Source organism: Lissotriton helveticus, chromosome 6 (assembly GCF_964261635.1).
Source record: "Lissotriton helveticus chromosome 6, aLisHel1.1, whole genome shotgun sequence".
NCBI classification, from domain to species: Eukaryota; Metazoa; Chordata; class Amphibia; order Caudata; family Salamandridae; genus Lissotriton; species Lissotriton helveticus.
Window position 1 is genome coordinate 2058794085 of NC_136067.1, and position 16847 is coordinate 2058810931.

General features: G+C 39.9%; 1 protein-coding gene across 1 annotated transcript in view; it reads left to right on the forward strand.

Annotated features, from left to right (window-relative positions):
• The window catches only part of LOC144762984 (extracellular calcium-sensing receptor-like), a 175180-nt gene that overhangs the window by 117188 nt on the left and 41145 nt on the right, over positions 1 to 16847 (forward strand). The window contains exons 5-6 of the mRNA XM_078648297.1: positions 2351 to 2575; positions 11110 to 11233. Coding sequence (XP_078504423.1) covers positions 2351 to 2575; positions 11110 to 11233 — 349 coding nt within the window. The remainder of the gene's footprint in view (positions 1 to 2350; positions 2576 to 11109; positions 11234 to 16847) is intronic.

Genomic DNA, 16847 nt, shown 5'->3' on the forward strand with positions numbered 1-16847 from the left:
GGTAAAAGGGTATTTTTAGGGTTCAGGGTCAGTTTTGGGTTTTTGGGTAAAGGGGTATTTTTAGGGTTCAGGGTCAGTTTTGGGTTTTTGGGTAAAGGGGTATTTTTAGGGTTTAGGGTCAGTTTTCAGTTTTTGGGTGAAGGGGTATTTTTAGGGTTCAGGGTCAGTTTTCAGTTTTTGGGTAAAGGGGTATTTTTAGGGTTTAGGGTCAGTTTTCAGTTTTTGGGTAAAGGGTACTTTTAGGGTTCAGGGTCAGTTTTCAGTTTTTGGGTAAAGGGGTATTTTTAGGGTTTAGGGTCAGTTTTCAGTTTTTGGGTAAAGGGGTATTTTTAGGGTTCAGGGTCAGTTTTCAGTTTTTGGGTAAAGGGGTATTTTTAGGGTTTAGGGTCAGTTTTCAGTTTTTGGGTAAAGGGTACTTTTAGGGTTCAGGGTCAGTTTTCAGTTTTTGGGTAAAGGGGTATTTTTAGGGTTTAGGGTCAGTTTTCAGTTTTTGGGTAAAGGGGTATTTTTAGGGTTCAGGGTCAGTTTTCAGTTTTTGGGTAAAGGGGTATTTTTAGGGTTTAGGGTCAGTTTTCAGTTTTTGGGTAAAGGGGTATTTTTTGGGTTCAGGGTCAGTTTTGGGTTTTTGGGTAAAAGGGTATTTTTAGGGTTTATGGTCAGTTTTGGGTTTTTGGATAAAGGGGTATTTTTAGGGTTCAGGGTCAGTTTTGGGAATTTTAGATAAAGGGGTACAAGAAAAAAATAAAATAAAAATAAATCTAAATTAAATTAATTAAATAAAATTAAATTAAATTAAATTAAATTAAATACAATTACATTAAATAAAAATAATTTTAAATAATATACAATTAAAAAAATTATATATACTTACCAATACTTACGTTGTAATGGTATGCGTTGTAAAGGTACCTGCGTTGTAAAAAAATGCGTTGTAAATACATGCGTTGTAATAGTATTTGCGTTGTAAAAGTCCCGTTGTAACGGTATGCGTTGTAAAAATATGCGTTTTAACGTCATATATCCCAGCACAGCAGATCTTCTGACGGAAGTTCTTTCAGCTCCGGAAGTGTCTGATTTGTTGGTGTCAGAGAACCGTCACTTATACCCAGTTATGCCTTTGAAGAGGGGGTGACTGCACAGAGGTCCTTTCCCCCAGGCCCTGGCTCCAGGCCTACTATAGTGGGGGTAATCAACCCTTTGTGTGAGGACAGGACATTGCCTATTCAGGGATAAGTGTCAGCTTCTCCCTCCCATCCTGCCCAGGATGAGTCACCAGGATGCAGATGAGCACTCACACACACCTAACTTTCCCTGGTTTATGGCTGTCTATGGCGAATGCACAAAGTTGGGCAGTCATCCACCCCAGATGTGCATTGGAGGCAGGCTGCAATCAAACAGAGCTTTAAGAGCAGAGAAATGCCCACTTTCTAAAAGTGGCATTTCTAAAATAGTAAGGCTAAATCCAACTTTACCTGTAAAGAGGATTTATCAGTACCATTCAGAGATATACAACTTGATAGAGCTGCTCCTTTCCAACTAGGCATTACCACTTAAAAGTGTAATAAGGAATTCCCAATGTTAACCTATGAGAGGAGTGGGCTTCATAGTAGTTCAAAATGAATCTGGATATTTCACATTGACTTACACAGCACCCTGCCCTATGGGCTACCTAGGGCCTACTTTATGCGTTACATATGTGCAATAAAAGTGTATTTTAAGGCTTGGCTAGGGTTTTTAAATGCCAAGTTGATGTGGCAGTAAAACTGCACACACCGGCTCTGCCGTGGCAGTCCTGAGACATGTTTAAAGGGCCACTTGTGTGGGTGGCACAATCAGTGCTGCAGGCGCACTATTAGCATTCAATTTACAGGCCCTGGGCACAGGAAGTGCACTCTACTACTTACAGTTCGATTAACTATCGCAATTAAGGATAAACCAATGTAACCATGTTTAAGGGAGAAGCACATGCACTCTAGAACTGTTCAGCAGTGGTAACTGTCCAAATGCCAGATAAAAGAATGAACAAAAATGTAAGGTAAGTAGGCAAATAGTTTGGGATGACCATTCCTAGAGGGCCATTTTTCAACAGACCTTCTCTGGATTCTGTAGTAAGTAAAAAAAAAATGTGTATAAATGTATTTTGTGTTCGTGCTTGTGGTTGAGAGTGTGTTTATATGAGAGAGGGTTTGTTTAAGTGTGAATGTGTGTGTTTATGTAAGCATGTGTGTGTGAGTCAAAGTGAAGGTCAAATTGCGTGCTATGTCACTTCTCCTACCACTGACATTTTGGTGAATTGCTGTCCATGATGGTAATTGTTTCATGTTGCCCTTCTGTCTCTGCACACATACAGATTCTTCATTATGTGAAAAGCGTCCACTTTACAACAAAAACTGGTGACAATGTATCATTTAATGAGAACGGAGATGTCCCTGCTGCATACAGCATTATAAACGTGCAGGTGCAGAAAGACACCTTTGGCTTCATAAACGTGGGCAGCTTTGACGATAGGGCTCCAGAAGGTCAAAAAATTGTCGTCAATGCTAGCGCCATTGTGTGGAACACAAGAGACTCCCAGGTCAGGCCCACAAATTAAATGTCTTTATTGTAGTTTATATATTTTAGTTTATGTTACTTTACCTGCATCTTGATGTTCTTGCTGATGAGATACTCACAGCCCGGTACAAGGGTTTTCAGGTAATATGATGATAATAGACAAATCTATGGAATAAAATGAAACACCTCAATAGTACAGATGCAGGGTGTTGGGAGTGGACTCAGGACCAAGTACATGGTCACTGGGTACTTTAATATAAATGTACGTGTAGTGAAATTTTAAATGTAAAGTGTTTTGTAAACTAGTAATAGTTTTGCAAAGGACAGAGGGTCTTATGACAAGTTTGGCAGTGCGAGAGTAGGACCGCCCTGCTCCTGCAGTGCCAAACCCCTGGGGGAACCCCCTGCCAGATTAGGAGTTTTCCCCTGTCTGGCGGGGTGTTCTTTGGCATTCCCACTGCAGTGCCTATTTCATAGTCAATGTCAAAATCCGTACCTGCATGGCATGGACTGTTACAGTCCATGCCGTGCAGGTACTGGGGTGCATGCACACAGGGGGGGCACATATATAACACATATACCAACTACATAACATTACTTAATAAACAAAATTAATACAATCCATACATCCTACGTGCAATACAAACAATATATATTCATACATTTATGTTCAAACAATCAGCATTCAAAAATTGATTATAGACAAAGTCAAGAACAGGAGGCAAAGTCAACAAATGGTGACCAATTTTCTAAAACTAGCAGCCGCTAGTTCATCCAACTAATGATATTAATTGCTCCTTAAGTTTTTGCCGACGCGTTTCGAATCCAAGTACAATACTTCCTGGATTCTCATCAGGGCTTTGTCGCTTATCTGCAATAGGTGTAAACAACAATAGAGTTTTTAAAGTTGATTGCAAAGTGCCTCTCTTCAAAGCCTACATCTTTGAAACCAGAGCAGTTCTATATATCTACCTGCAGAGATTGAGCCAATTATCTCTTCTTGGGACTCGGATTAGCTTTTACTGGCTCCTTAGTTGTGTCAATGATGCCTGTAATACAAGGGGGAGTTTTAGCAAGGGATTTTTCTTACTTAAACTGAAAAACCAGTTAAGGTGACATTTTTAGTGGCGAGGGTACTCATACCTTTGTATTGAAGGAGACGGGCTCAGATTGTGAAAGATCCCTGGGCCGGGGTCCCGTTCCACACGTAGCCTGTGGAGATCTATGGGAATTAATGCCATGCGGTCACTGAAAGTGTCCTCATACCAGCGTTGGTGTGGGCACTGTTGTTGTATTTGATTGATAAGGTCCAGCCCACCCCAATGTTTTAGGACCTAACTCCTTAGCTTCAGAAAATTATTATTATGCGAAGCACTTAGAGACCTTTGGTGATTAACGCTTTATAAATGTAATTAAAATTATAATTAAATTCAAAATTTAAATGTGATTTATCCCTAGTATGTTGTTCTCATCAGATATTATTCTGGCTGACCCTGTGTTGTAGCCGGACATACTTATTTCACATAATAGATCTTTAAAGGCATTGTGTTATCTCATTGATTTCATTGAGGCCATTAGTAATTGTGGGCGGATGCAGAATCATTTTGGCCTTGAGTTTTGAGAGGACTGACTCAATGTTCCGGACTTTGCCATGTGTTAAGACAGTCCATTTCATTGTCAGTGCTTTATAAATGCATGTGTTTGCTAATGCTTTGTTTTCAGTTATAACGAGTTGCAGTTTTATGCATTTATGCACAGATGTTTTTCTTTCATTATATAATAGAATATGTATTCATGAGAAATGCATTTACTTTTATAAAGTTGTAAATTGTCCATCCGAGCACTCGTTCAGTATCACAAAAGTCTTTTACGGTTTTCACCAGTCCATTTAATATCCAATTTCTTCAGTTGTATCACAAATCATAAGTCCCAGTCGTATTCCAAATCATAAATCCAACATATGAAACGATGCAGCCAACACGTGTTTCGTCTGGTCAGTAAGACCATTGACTTCCTCAGGGCTGCAACCCAAAATATCCACAATAAGTAACATTCTCTATATACATTATTTACAATTTAACCAAAGAATTTCCTACTCTCTAATAGATTTCCTAGAGAGAGAGAAAGAGATACATCCACAAACCGTAAGATACTTTATAGTGCGTGCGGAAAGAGAGGACATGTAAACCAAAGTCGTGTTTTCATCAGTAATGCCTTGTGTTCAGACATAAAGTAAAATTAATTTAGACAACTAACGTTTGTCATGATCAAAGTATCCTAAATTAGGGTCCCTGGTGATGCCACAGATGCCAGGTCCACGCCCAATGAGACTGAATGTTACAAATAATAAGTCCTCGCCCTAACTTAGCGCAACAACATGGCAATCCGAACTTCATCTAAAACCATGAATTTGAGGACTCTCACCTCCAAACTTTAGTATCCAGCACCGTATTCCAAACTGTGTTTCCGATATCTATTCACGTAACATCCTGCAAGTATTTCCAAAAATATATATGTATATGTCTCAAATGTACGTGCTGTAATACTCTCACATAACACAATATTATATTTATATGCAAAGTTGATTATGACTTCATTGGTCTCTGTTAGACCACATAACCTTACAGAAACTTTAATTCTTACCTCCTAGTCTCGATTCAATATACTCCTTGTATTCCAATCCTATCTTTAATCACCACACGTGTACGTGTCTGTAAGTGAAATACACCATAATGAGATATATACTCTTCTATCCTTAATAACGTGAGAGCAACCCCTTCCTTCGGCTTACCGTTTGTATTAGTTCTCTCGCGTGTCAAATGGCGTTCTGCGCCAGCGCCATCTTGTAATGGCTTTTTATACTACGTCGCTCCTCACGTCCTATCTCGCTGTTCACACTTATTATTCCTGTAATTACTATCCGTGTTTATTTAGACCGTATTTGAACACAAATACTAGTAAATTCAGTTCAAAGTGAATCTCAGTAACTGAGCCGTGTTACTATACTCGAAATTCAAAAATCAACTCCGCACTCGTAATTTCAAAATCATACATCTAATGCCTTTAGAGTGTTTGAAGTCCGCATCGTAATACACCCCATTAGTTGGTTATGCCATATTGATTTAGTATTGTATTAATATTCGATTAAACACCAGGTATACAGTTATACTGCTATGTCGCAAACAGACGCCATCTTAGGTCAGGCATAGTATGTCACCTACTATATTAATTCTCGTTCTTATCACAAATGTGTAATATGTACTCGTAGAGAGTCTACATAGAATTATAATGTTCCAATTGTATATTATCCTTATCTCATCTTCCCATAGTAACAAGACGTCAGTGCTCATTGTTCGTGTATCCCGGGCATCCGCAGTACCCTCAGCCCCCCATTTCTTATGCAGTTGTTGAGCAAACAATTTGCACAACGGAGAAAAAGGCTCGGAGAGGTAGTTTAGAGTAGTAATTGATAAAAGCTATATACATCATCATATTTTCACGGTATATAATAAAGCTTTACAAGTAATCAAATGTAAATCATTTCTTAACACGAGCTGTTATACTCCAAGATGGGAGTCAGTGGATACAGTATATCCACTATTGGGGTCGATTTATAGACGACTGCCTGTTAATTTGGACAGGCTCAGTGGAGAGACTGAAGGGTTTCTTTGATTATTTGAACGACAATGCATATAATTTGAGATTTATTACGGCTCATGACAGACATAGTATTACTTTTTTGGATGTGGAGCTGTTTATAGAAGGAGACAAGATCAAGAGTAGGATGTACAGGAAGCCAACCAGTTGTAATGCGATTCTGCATGCTGGGAGTTGCCACCCCAGCAGCCAGAAGAATGCCATACCTTATGGTGAACTGGTCAGGGCTCGACGAAATTGTGCTCTTGATTTGGATTTTGAGAGGAATCTATCAGATATGACAGATAGATTTTTGAATCGTGGGTACAAACAGGATGTAGTTAAGACTGCAGTATCCAGAGTAAAGAAAGTCAAAAGGAGATCCACACTAATTAGACAGAGCAAAGAATCAAGAGCAAAAGATCAGAAGGTCAGACTAATAACTAACTATGGTCTAGGTAGCTCTAGACTTTTTTCTATTCTTAATAAACATTGGCACCTTCTATTTATGGATCAGGACCTGAGACCATATATTTATGAAAGACCAAGCCTGACCTTTAAGAGGGGAAATACTCTGAGGAATATGTTAAGTCCCAGCTACCCTGACAAAACAAACAAAACTGATTGGCTAAACAGCTTCAAAGGTTTTTATAAATGTGGGAGATGTGTTTCATGCAGATGGGCAAAAAAGAAAGTTCAGAAATTTAACTATAATGACTCAGGTGATTACACGATTGGTATGTTTATCAACTGTGATACTACATTCGTGGTTTATGTTATTACTTGTACTTGCGGGAAGATATATGTGGGGAGTACGATCAGGAGGCTGAGAGATCGAATGGCTGAGCACTTTAGAGCCCTAAAAAACGGAGATACACGTTATCCGATCGCATCACACATAGTACAGAATTATGACAATCGAGATCAACACAACTTCTCATACCATGGAATTGATCACATCAAGCCTGATCCCCGTGGGGGTAACAGACTTCTAACACTGAGAAGAAGGGAGGTTCTATGGCTGATTAAATTGAAAGCTGTAGAATGCGGGCTCAATGTCGATCATGAATTTGAGTTTTATCTGGGACAGTAGGTATATGCATATGTCAGACAGGACTGAAATAACAACTAGTTATCAATTTGTATATACTTTTGATAATACTGATGTATGAGTACCATGATCCCCACCTATAACACTTACCGCAATCATCTCAGTCATTAACAGAATGATGTAGTAACACTTTAACTATCTTGTCTCACTACAATAACAGCTCGTGTTAAGAAATGATTTACATTTGATTACTTGTAAAGCTTTATTATATACCGTGAAAATATGATGATGTATATAGCTTTTATCAATTACTACTCTAAACTACCTCTCCGAGCCTTTTTCTCCGTTGTGCAAATTGTTTGCTCAACAACTGCATAAGAAATGGGGGGCTGAGGGTACTGCGGATGCCCGGGATACACGAACAATGAGCACTGACGTCTTGTTACTATGGGAAGATGAGATAAGGATAATATACAATTGGAACATTATAATTCTATGTAGACTCTCTACGAGTACATATTACACATTTGTGATAAGAACGAGAATTAATATAGTAGGTGACATACTATGCCTGACCTAAGATGGCGTCTGTTTGCGACATAGCAGTATAACTGTATACCTGGTGTTTAATCGAATATTAATACAATACTAAATCAATATGGCATAACCAACTAATGGGGTGTATTACGATGCGGACTTCAAACACTCTAAAGGCATTAGATGTATGATTTTGAAATTACGAGTGCGGAGTTGATTTTTGAATTTCGAGTATAGTAACACGGCTCAGTTACTGAGATTCACTTTGAACTGAATTTACTAGTATTTGTGTTCAAATACGGTCTAAATAAACACGGATAGTAATTACAGGAATAATAAGTGTGAACAGCGAGATAGGACGTGAGGAGCGACGTAGTATAAAAAGCCATTACAAGATGGCGCTGGCGCAGAACGCCATTTGACACGCGAGAGAACTAATACAAACGGTAAGCCGAAGGAAGGGGTTGCTCTCACGTTATTAAGGACAGAAGAGTATATATCTCATTATGGTGTATTTCACTTACAGACACGTACACGTGTGGTGATTAAAGATAGGATTGGAATACAAGGAGTATATTGAATCGAGACTAGGAGGTAAGAATTAAAGTTTCTGTAAGGTTATGTGGTCTAACAGAGACCAATGAAGTCATAATCAACTTTGCATATAAATATAATATTGTGTTATGTGAGAGTATTACAGCACGTACATTTGAGACATATACATATATATTTTTGGAAATACTTGCAGGATGTTACGTGAATAGATATCGGAAACACAGTTTGGAATACGGTGCTGGATACTAAAGTTTGGAGGTGAGAGTCCTCAAATTCATGGTTTTAGATGAAGTTCGGATTGCCATGTTGTTGCGCTAAGTTAGGGCGAGGACTTATTATTTGTAACATTCAGTCTCATTGGGCGTGGACCTGGCATCTGTGGCATCACCAGGGACCCTAATTTAGGATACTTTGATCATGACAAACGTTAGTTGTCTAAATTAATTTTACTTTATGTCTGAACACAAGGCATTACTGATGAAAACACGACTTTGGTTTACATGTCCTCTCTTTCCGCACGCACTATAAAGTATCTTACGGTTTGTGGATGTATCTCTTTCTCTCTCTCTAGGAAATCTATTAGAGAGTAGGAAATTCTTTGGTTAAATTGTAAATAATGTATATAGAGAATGTTACTTATTGTGGATATTTTGGGTTGCAGCCCTGAGGAAGTCAATGGTCTTACTGACCAGACGAAACACGTGTTGGCTGCATCGTTTCATATGTTGGATTTATGATTTGGAATACGACTGGGACTTATGATTTGTGATACAACTGAAGAAATTGGATATTAAATGGACTGGTGAAAACCGTAAAAGACTTTTGTGATACTGAACGAGTGCTCGGATGGACAATTTACAGCTTGTACCCTTGTGGTTATCTTTGGGGTTGTGGTAACCAGCCCCCTCATTCTTTGAGCACCACATTTACTTTGATTCTAGATTTCACTTGTACCTTTACTGTGCTGAGCGCTCATACTAACTGTTACCACTGAGAATTGTACTTTTATAAAGTGACTGTTCATGTATTAGCATTCATTTAGTTATAACGTGCTGAAGCCTTGAATTTGTTAACTTGACCAAAGGCCTTAAGCATTTGTGTTTCTCAATGTCTAACTTTCAATGTGAATGTTTTCTTGGATGGAGTATCTTTCTTCTCTCTCCAGGTTCCTGGTATGATGACCCAATGAATCGAAACAGGGCTCTTTGTGTGAAAAGTCCACATTTGTAAAGCGCACAATCACCCGTAAGGGTCTCTAGGCGCTGGGGGCCGTCGGGAAGATTAAGCGAGCTATTGCCCAGAGTCACATGGTGCTGGGCTAACCTGCCGCCGGAGCCGGGGATCGAACCCTGATCCCCAGATTCCAGCGTCAGTCGCCCTGGCCGCGGCGCCACACCTCTCCCACAGATATGGAAGCTAGAGGGGAGTCAAGGGCAAAATAAATTTTGGCCAGAGGGGAGGCTTACTGTCTGTGTGGAATGAAGGCATGCAATCAAGGTCATCTCAGGATATGTGAATCAAAGAAGAACGAATTAGAGATGTGTTTTCGAAACATACATCAAAAAAGAAGGAATTATCAGAGTGTTTTGCCAGAGAGAGTATTGTTTAAAGTTGGTCTTTAATTGGGAAACACAAGGAGATGATGGACGGAGCGCTGAAACTTTTCAGACACTCACCACCGGTCTTTAATTAGGTCCATGACAATAATTTAGGAGGGTCTTTGAAGGTATAGCTAGGCAGTGTTCTGTGGCTTTCAACACACAGTTTGCTGAGACTTCTTTAGGATGGGAGGGGCTTAGACCTCTTTGCCTGACATTATATGCTTTATTCTCATTGTATGGCTTCATGCGGTCCTCTATATCCAAACTACTGAAGGGGAAGCATTTGTTATAGACACATCTGCTCAACAGGCTCCAGTTGGAAATCTTTGTTTCCATCTATGTCCATTTTCTCTACCCTGCTCCATTGATTTGTTCCTCTGGGTAGCTAGGGTGAAAACTAAATTGTGGAAAATGATGTGGGAAAAGACAAACAAATCATAGCTAGAAGTGACCTGAACTTTGCGTTCATCCTTGATGGCTACAAGCTATTGATGAAATGGCAACTGTGTTACTGAATAATTTCCCTGCTATTAGTTAATATCTAACCATATATTGCACACTGCACAACTGATAGACATTAAGGACTGCAAATAAAAAGTCATGTCTGCACAATTCAGTTCATGTGGCTGGGTTTGGGCAATCAGCTTATGAGATGTTCACTTCTTGTCTCCTCAACCTGGAGTAATCGTCAGACAGGTATTTACAGAGCTTAATATGAGCCGGTGGTTTCCAGTGCTCAGCACCACCACTTTATTGTCAACATTGGCACTTATGACAGCCTGCCACATGGTGGCGCTGTTTGTGTAATCTGGAAATTAGCACAACAGTTAGTTTAATATACATTCAAAAGGACTAATACATGCCACCCAAGCGGATCATATAGCTTTGGGGGCCTGAATAGTCACTCTTATAGGAGTGTGATGGTTAATAGGTGTGTTGTTACTGGCACTGGCTGCGCTGGTGGGGGCAATGGGCGGTCCAAGCTGTAATGGCCTCCTAACGAGGACCCTGGCACTTATTATTTATTTATTTGTTTTACAAATAAAACACTTTAGAACAGTTTAATAATGGACGATGTTGGTCTCTATGCATAAAGCAGCATTATGTTCTGTTTCACATGCGCTACAGCGGCTTCATACTGTTTAACAATGCTTTCTGTGTCCCCCTTGCATTCAGGTCCCGCGTGCAATCTGCAATGAGCACTGCCAGCCTGGGTACCGAAAAGCACCTCGAGCGGGACAGCCAGTCTGCTGCTATGATTGTCTCCCATGTTCCTTAGGAGAATTCACCAATGAGAGCGGTGGGTGGCACAAAGCAAATGGCACGAAGGAAGCTTGGCTTCACCTAACTACTGTTTCTGATTGGCTTATATGTCCACGGCAGAGAGAAGATTGGTGTCCTGCATCCTATGATAACAAAAGGGAACTCTAAGCCAGACCATTTTATATGAAATAACACAAACAAAATCATTTCTTGGGTAACTGGGGTTTCACCCTCCAGGACTTCATAAGTCCAGACAAAGTCCTGCACAAAGGATAATGTGTATACCTTTACTGTGCACATACTTCACACTACAATCTGATACTTTATAAATGATTACACACATACCATTGGCATCACATTTTAATCTTGTGTAAAAGAGTGCATGCATACCATGACACTACAGTCTGATTCGACAGAGGTGGTTTTTATGCATCCCCTTGCAACTAACATTCAATATTCTTAATATGAGGTGAATAGTTCCTCTTGATAATATATTCAGATCACATGAAAAAGATTGGAAACATATTCCATTCCACCCCAGCACTAGGTACTGCATGAACACCAATTAAACTACATTTCAGTCTTGACACTGCATTTCAGACATAAATGAGAGATTGCATAGCACTATTGACAGCACATTCTGGTGTTCCCTTAGAGTTTGCATGGATTTAACTGCGCATGTTTACTTTGTAGAACTGATCTAATGTGGACAAGGTGCACTAAATGTCTGTCTTGTATGACAATTTGCATGTACACTATTGTTTTTTTTTCAGTGTAATTGTGCATAGGGTGTGCTGACTACCCGTGAAGCATCAGTGCATACGGGATTGATTGCATGTCACTGACACTGCAGATCAATTCATCTTCCATCAGGGTTTGCAGGAAAACTGTGAAACTATATATCAATCACGCACAAGGAATTGCACTATATCCTTCACATGACCGTTTCTACCATAGCATAAGTGGTAGTAAACTTACCCTTGGTACTACTTGTCAGTCTAGCGTATTGAGTATAAGACTACCGGTTGCGTTACTTTCGTACGCAGACGACAAGGTTCTTATGTCACTGACAGCGAACGGCTTATAAATTTCCCTGGACGCCTTTACAAATTATATGGCAACGTTAGACTTAAAGGTTAACTTTTCAAAGTCTTATATAATGGTCTGTGGTGCAAAACATGCAAAATCCAGGAGCTTTAATGTCAGGGGCAAACCGGTCGAAAGGGTGGAAAACTTTACATATTTAGGTAATACGTTCAGCAGGGATCTTAAATGAGATTTTTTAATTACAATGAGGGCCCAACAAACTAATAGAGTAGTGTAGGGGCTTTTTAGGTTTGCTCGTAAGCTAGGTCATAGGCCGGTGCCACATCTTGTTACTCCATATAATGCAAAATGTGCATCGGTGGCATCATACGGGGCAGGGGTTTAGGGTTATCAAAAAAGCCGCTTGTTACAAGTGGATAAAATAAATTCATGAAACGCTTATTGATGATCCCAATCAGTACGGCCACCTCTTTCTCTCATCGAGAGATAGGGTTGGATTACCTGGAGGATCGTATTAGCTCTGCACCTTTGCTTTTATGGTCTAAAATTTGGATGAAAGAAGAACTACAATTTACTAGGGAAATAATGGAAGACTGCCTTCACCTTGATAAGGTGATGACTATTCCCTGGTTTCGGTTCGTGAAGGAGAGATTTTATGATATTGGGCTAGGTGAGTTTTAAGAAAACCTGACAAATATCCCCGTAAATGCCAAAGGAATTATCAAGAAGCAATACAGGACTGGGCACATGTGAAACATTTTCAGTAAGAGTCGCTTGGCCCGAAATGTGCTTTTTGTCTCACCAGCAGTATTATCTATCCTTTTCTACAAATTGTCAGATGTGTTTTTATTTAACCGGATTTCGCCTTGGACATCACACTTTTTGCTTGCTTTTCCTAGACAAACCGGGTGGGTGGAAACCCTTTGTTTCTGTCCCTGTGATAACAGTACTCCCCAGAGCACTATGCATCTTACACTCTTTTGCACACTCTATGATGATCCGAGAAGGAGATTTTTGAGACCAATACTAAAACATATCTCTCCATGTACATACCTAGTGGGATATGAGTGTTTGCAACTATTGGAAAATTCTGTTTATTCTGCAATGCTGAGTTTAATTAAAGTAGCACTGGGTATTAGGAGACAATATGAAATGTAGTAGTTGAATCGGGCAGGGAAATGAAATGATTTTAGTCTATGGAAATTATAATGTTCTTAGCATAATTAGTGTTTTAAATTCCCATGCAAATTTTTTCTTTTTTTGGCTTCAAAGATAAATATGGTCTTCTTCTCAAAATGCACTTAGCACTTTATGTATAATGATAACCTAGCTTGTAATTGAACTTTACATGAATTGTTATTATTTCCCACCGTGATAAATTATTTATATCCCACTGTGATGATTTATGATAAATGTTTTAACGTTTCTATACTTGATGTTTTAAAGAATGCTTATATGGTTGTTTACTAACCGAATAAAGCTTGCTTTGATTGATTGATTGAGTATAAGACTACAGGCATATCTGTGATAGTGCAATGTAATTATTTATAAGACTTTGCATGGAGAGTCTTAAAGTAACATTTCATTTTTGCATATGTTGTTGTGGGCATACTTCTGACACTGCATTTCAGTCAGTCATGCATAATTCATTGCATGCACACCCTCAACTCTGAGTGGTGTAGGGATACTCCATCACAAATTAAATTTAAATGCAGTGCAATATATTTGGACCATGGCAAAAACTACTCTGTCTCTGCGGTGGCCAAACTTCTCAGATGACTCGACAGAGTAAGGGGCATCCCAGAATTGGCTATATGTCCGGCCACCTAATTTAGAGGCACACGCGAGCAAGCCAGTAGATGTTCCACTGTGAGGAATCCTTTCTACGGAGAGTAACAAATCCAATTTAGGAGTTTTATTATTTAAAGGGAATTATACAGGAGGATTTAGCGGATGATGCATACCCCCTACACACTAAGCCACCCCCGGCTGGGGTCCATAGTAGTATGAAACTCATATCAATGTTGATACTTAACAGGGCATAAGCTGTGTGTACCTGACTACATTGTTTGAAGGCTGTCTCTGGGTTTGTTGCAATTTTAGGCCTAAGGAAGACCTGGAATAATGAGTAGTTAGTAACACATGATCATAGGGTCAAAAGTTCAACGGCATAGTTTTATGCCCTATGTCAGCTATCCTATGATACAAAACGAAGAAATAAGGATAACCTGAACTTTAAACTTTGGACATCATACATTATATGTTTACATTGTCTCAAGTCTTTTGTTTGTGAACAATGGGATTATTTCATTTTCACTATGTATGTTTTTGTGATTTATTGTATGTATTGTATTTGTTATAGACAGCTGATTATCAAAAAACAAAAACTTTCTTTTTTTTTACAATTCTTGGTGAAGACTTGTGTCACCTGACAGAACTCCTCGTAGCTTATAACTGTATACCCAGGTTCTGAGGCAGACATATAGACATTTTTTACTCCCAGTAACTGCTAGCAAACCCTGGTGGTAATTGGTAGTATATAAAGCTGAAAACATGACCCCCTGACTATGAAAGTTAACTACAATGAAGGGGGGCATTGTTTTTTATTTTTATTTCACAAACAAAATCCCGCTTTGGAGAGTTGTTTTTGAAAAAAGAAAAACTTGAAAGCTTGACAGAAGGCCCTGTCTGGTTGATGGAGCTGTCTGTCAAACTTTTGATGTATTTCTATAAACCACCATGAGCCCGGTTCCTGGAAATGCCAGATATGTCTTCTTGCCAGACTGACATATCTAAATACTACTGGTTGAGTACTGGTGGCAAGCCGGTCATAAAGTGCTCTGCCATGCCGACGGATAATACTCCACTTACCTTGTTATAAACAGGCCCTAAATGTCACTATTACAGTAAAAATAGCTATCATACTGTTGACACTACAGTTCAGTCTTGTATAAAGGTCTGCATGCATAATCTTCACACCACATTTCAGATTTACATGAAAGATCACATTGTGGGCGCTTCTGTGCACTAAACAAGTACGTGCATTTATTATAAGTGTGCAGAATAATAATCCAAATTTGATTTCACAAGTGTATACTGACAAGAGGCTGTTTAAATTGAAATCGGCTTGTTATGGTGTTCTTTTTTATGTTTGAAAGCTTTATTGAACATTAAAAATGATAAACAACAATAGACATCAGCAAGGAGAGAAGATTCAAAAACAAAGTCTAAATAATGTCATTGCTAATGTCATAGCTGAGAAACAAAAGCATTTTATGGGATTTTAAGGCGAGAGGAGAGGAGGAGGGAAGGGACAAGAGAGTAATGCTATAACAGAATAATGTGATAATGAACAATGGCAAATAGAGCTCTGAGTAGAAACAATCGGCCATACAATTTATTTATTTTACGGGCTTGTATCGCGCTGGCCTCGACTCCCGGAGGAGTATCTCCGCGCATTTGGCTTCTACCCCATTGAGATCAGGAGCACACTAGCTGTCTAGAAGCTGAATAAGAGTGTTTTTAACATTTTCCTAAAAGGAAGATGGTCCTTACAGAGCCTAAGGGTGTTAGGGAGACTGTTCCAGAGGGACGGGCCAGCTATTGAGAGGGCTTTACTACCCTGTCTTGCCTTCTTGGCTCTAGGCACCTGTAGAAGGCCTTGTTCGCTCGACCTAAGTTGGCGGGAGGGTTTATAAGGGACACATTTGTTTGCCAGATATGCAGGTCCCATACCATTCAGACTCTTATGTATGGTACAGCATACCTTGAATTTGGCCCTCTGTCTAACCGGTAGCCAATGAAGTTTTGTCAGTAGGGGCTTTGAAGGTGTGCGTGGTGGAGCATTCAAGACCAAACGGGCAGCCGTGTTCTGGACCACCTGTAGTCTTGTCATGACTTCCTCATTGGCAGACAGCAGCAGACCGTTGCAATAATCTAAACGACTCATCACTAAGGCCTGTACTAGCATCCTTTTACTCCCGTCTGGTAGGAGGGGGAAGATTTTACGTAACATGCCAATTATATGGAAGCAGGATCCCACCACCTGGTTGGCATGTTGTTTGAGGTTGAGTTCCTGGTCTAGACGGACCCCCAGATTTTTAACAGTAAGTTTCGGCTCCGGTACTGGGCCAAGATCTTGTGGCCACCAGTCCGGAGTCCAGAGTCGTTTTACCTCCCCAAACAACATGACTTCCGTCTTTCCAACGTTACATTGTAAGAAGTTGGAAGACATCCAGCAAGCCACTGCTTTCATCCCCAGGGAAAAGGAGTTCTTAACCTCGGGAGTAAGGGTTTTGAAAGGAAAGAGGAGTTGAGTATCATCCGCATAGGATATTGGAATAAATCCATATGCTCTCAAGATGTTAGCCAGGGGTGCCACATATATGTTGAACAGAGTTGGGCTCAGGCATGAGCCCTGTGGCACCCCCTTGGAGATCTCAACTTCCTCTGACCGAAAACTCCCCATAGTTACTTGCTGGGTCCGGTTCGTTAGAAAACTACGCAACCATGCAAGGGCTTCCTGTTTCAGGCCGATGTTCTTTAGCCTGGCCATGAGGATGGAGTGGGATACGGTGTCAAACGCCGCAGACAGATCCAGCAGC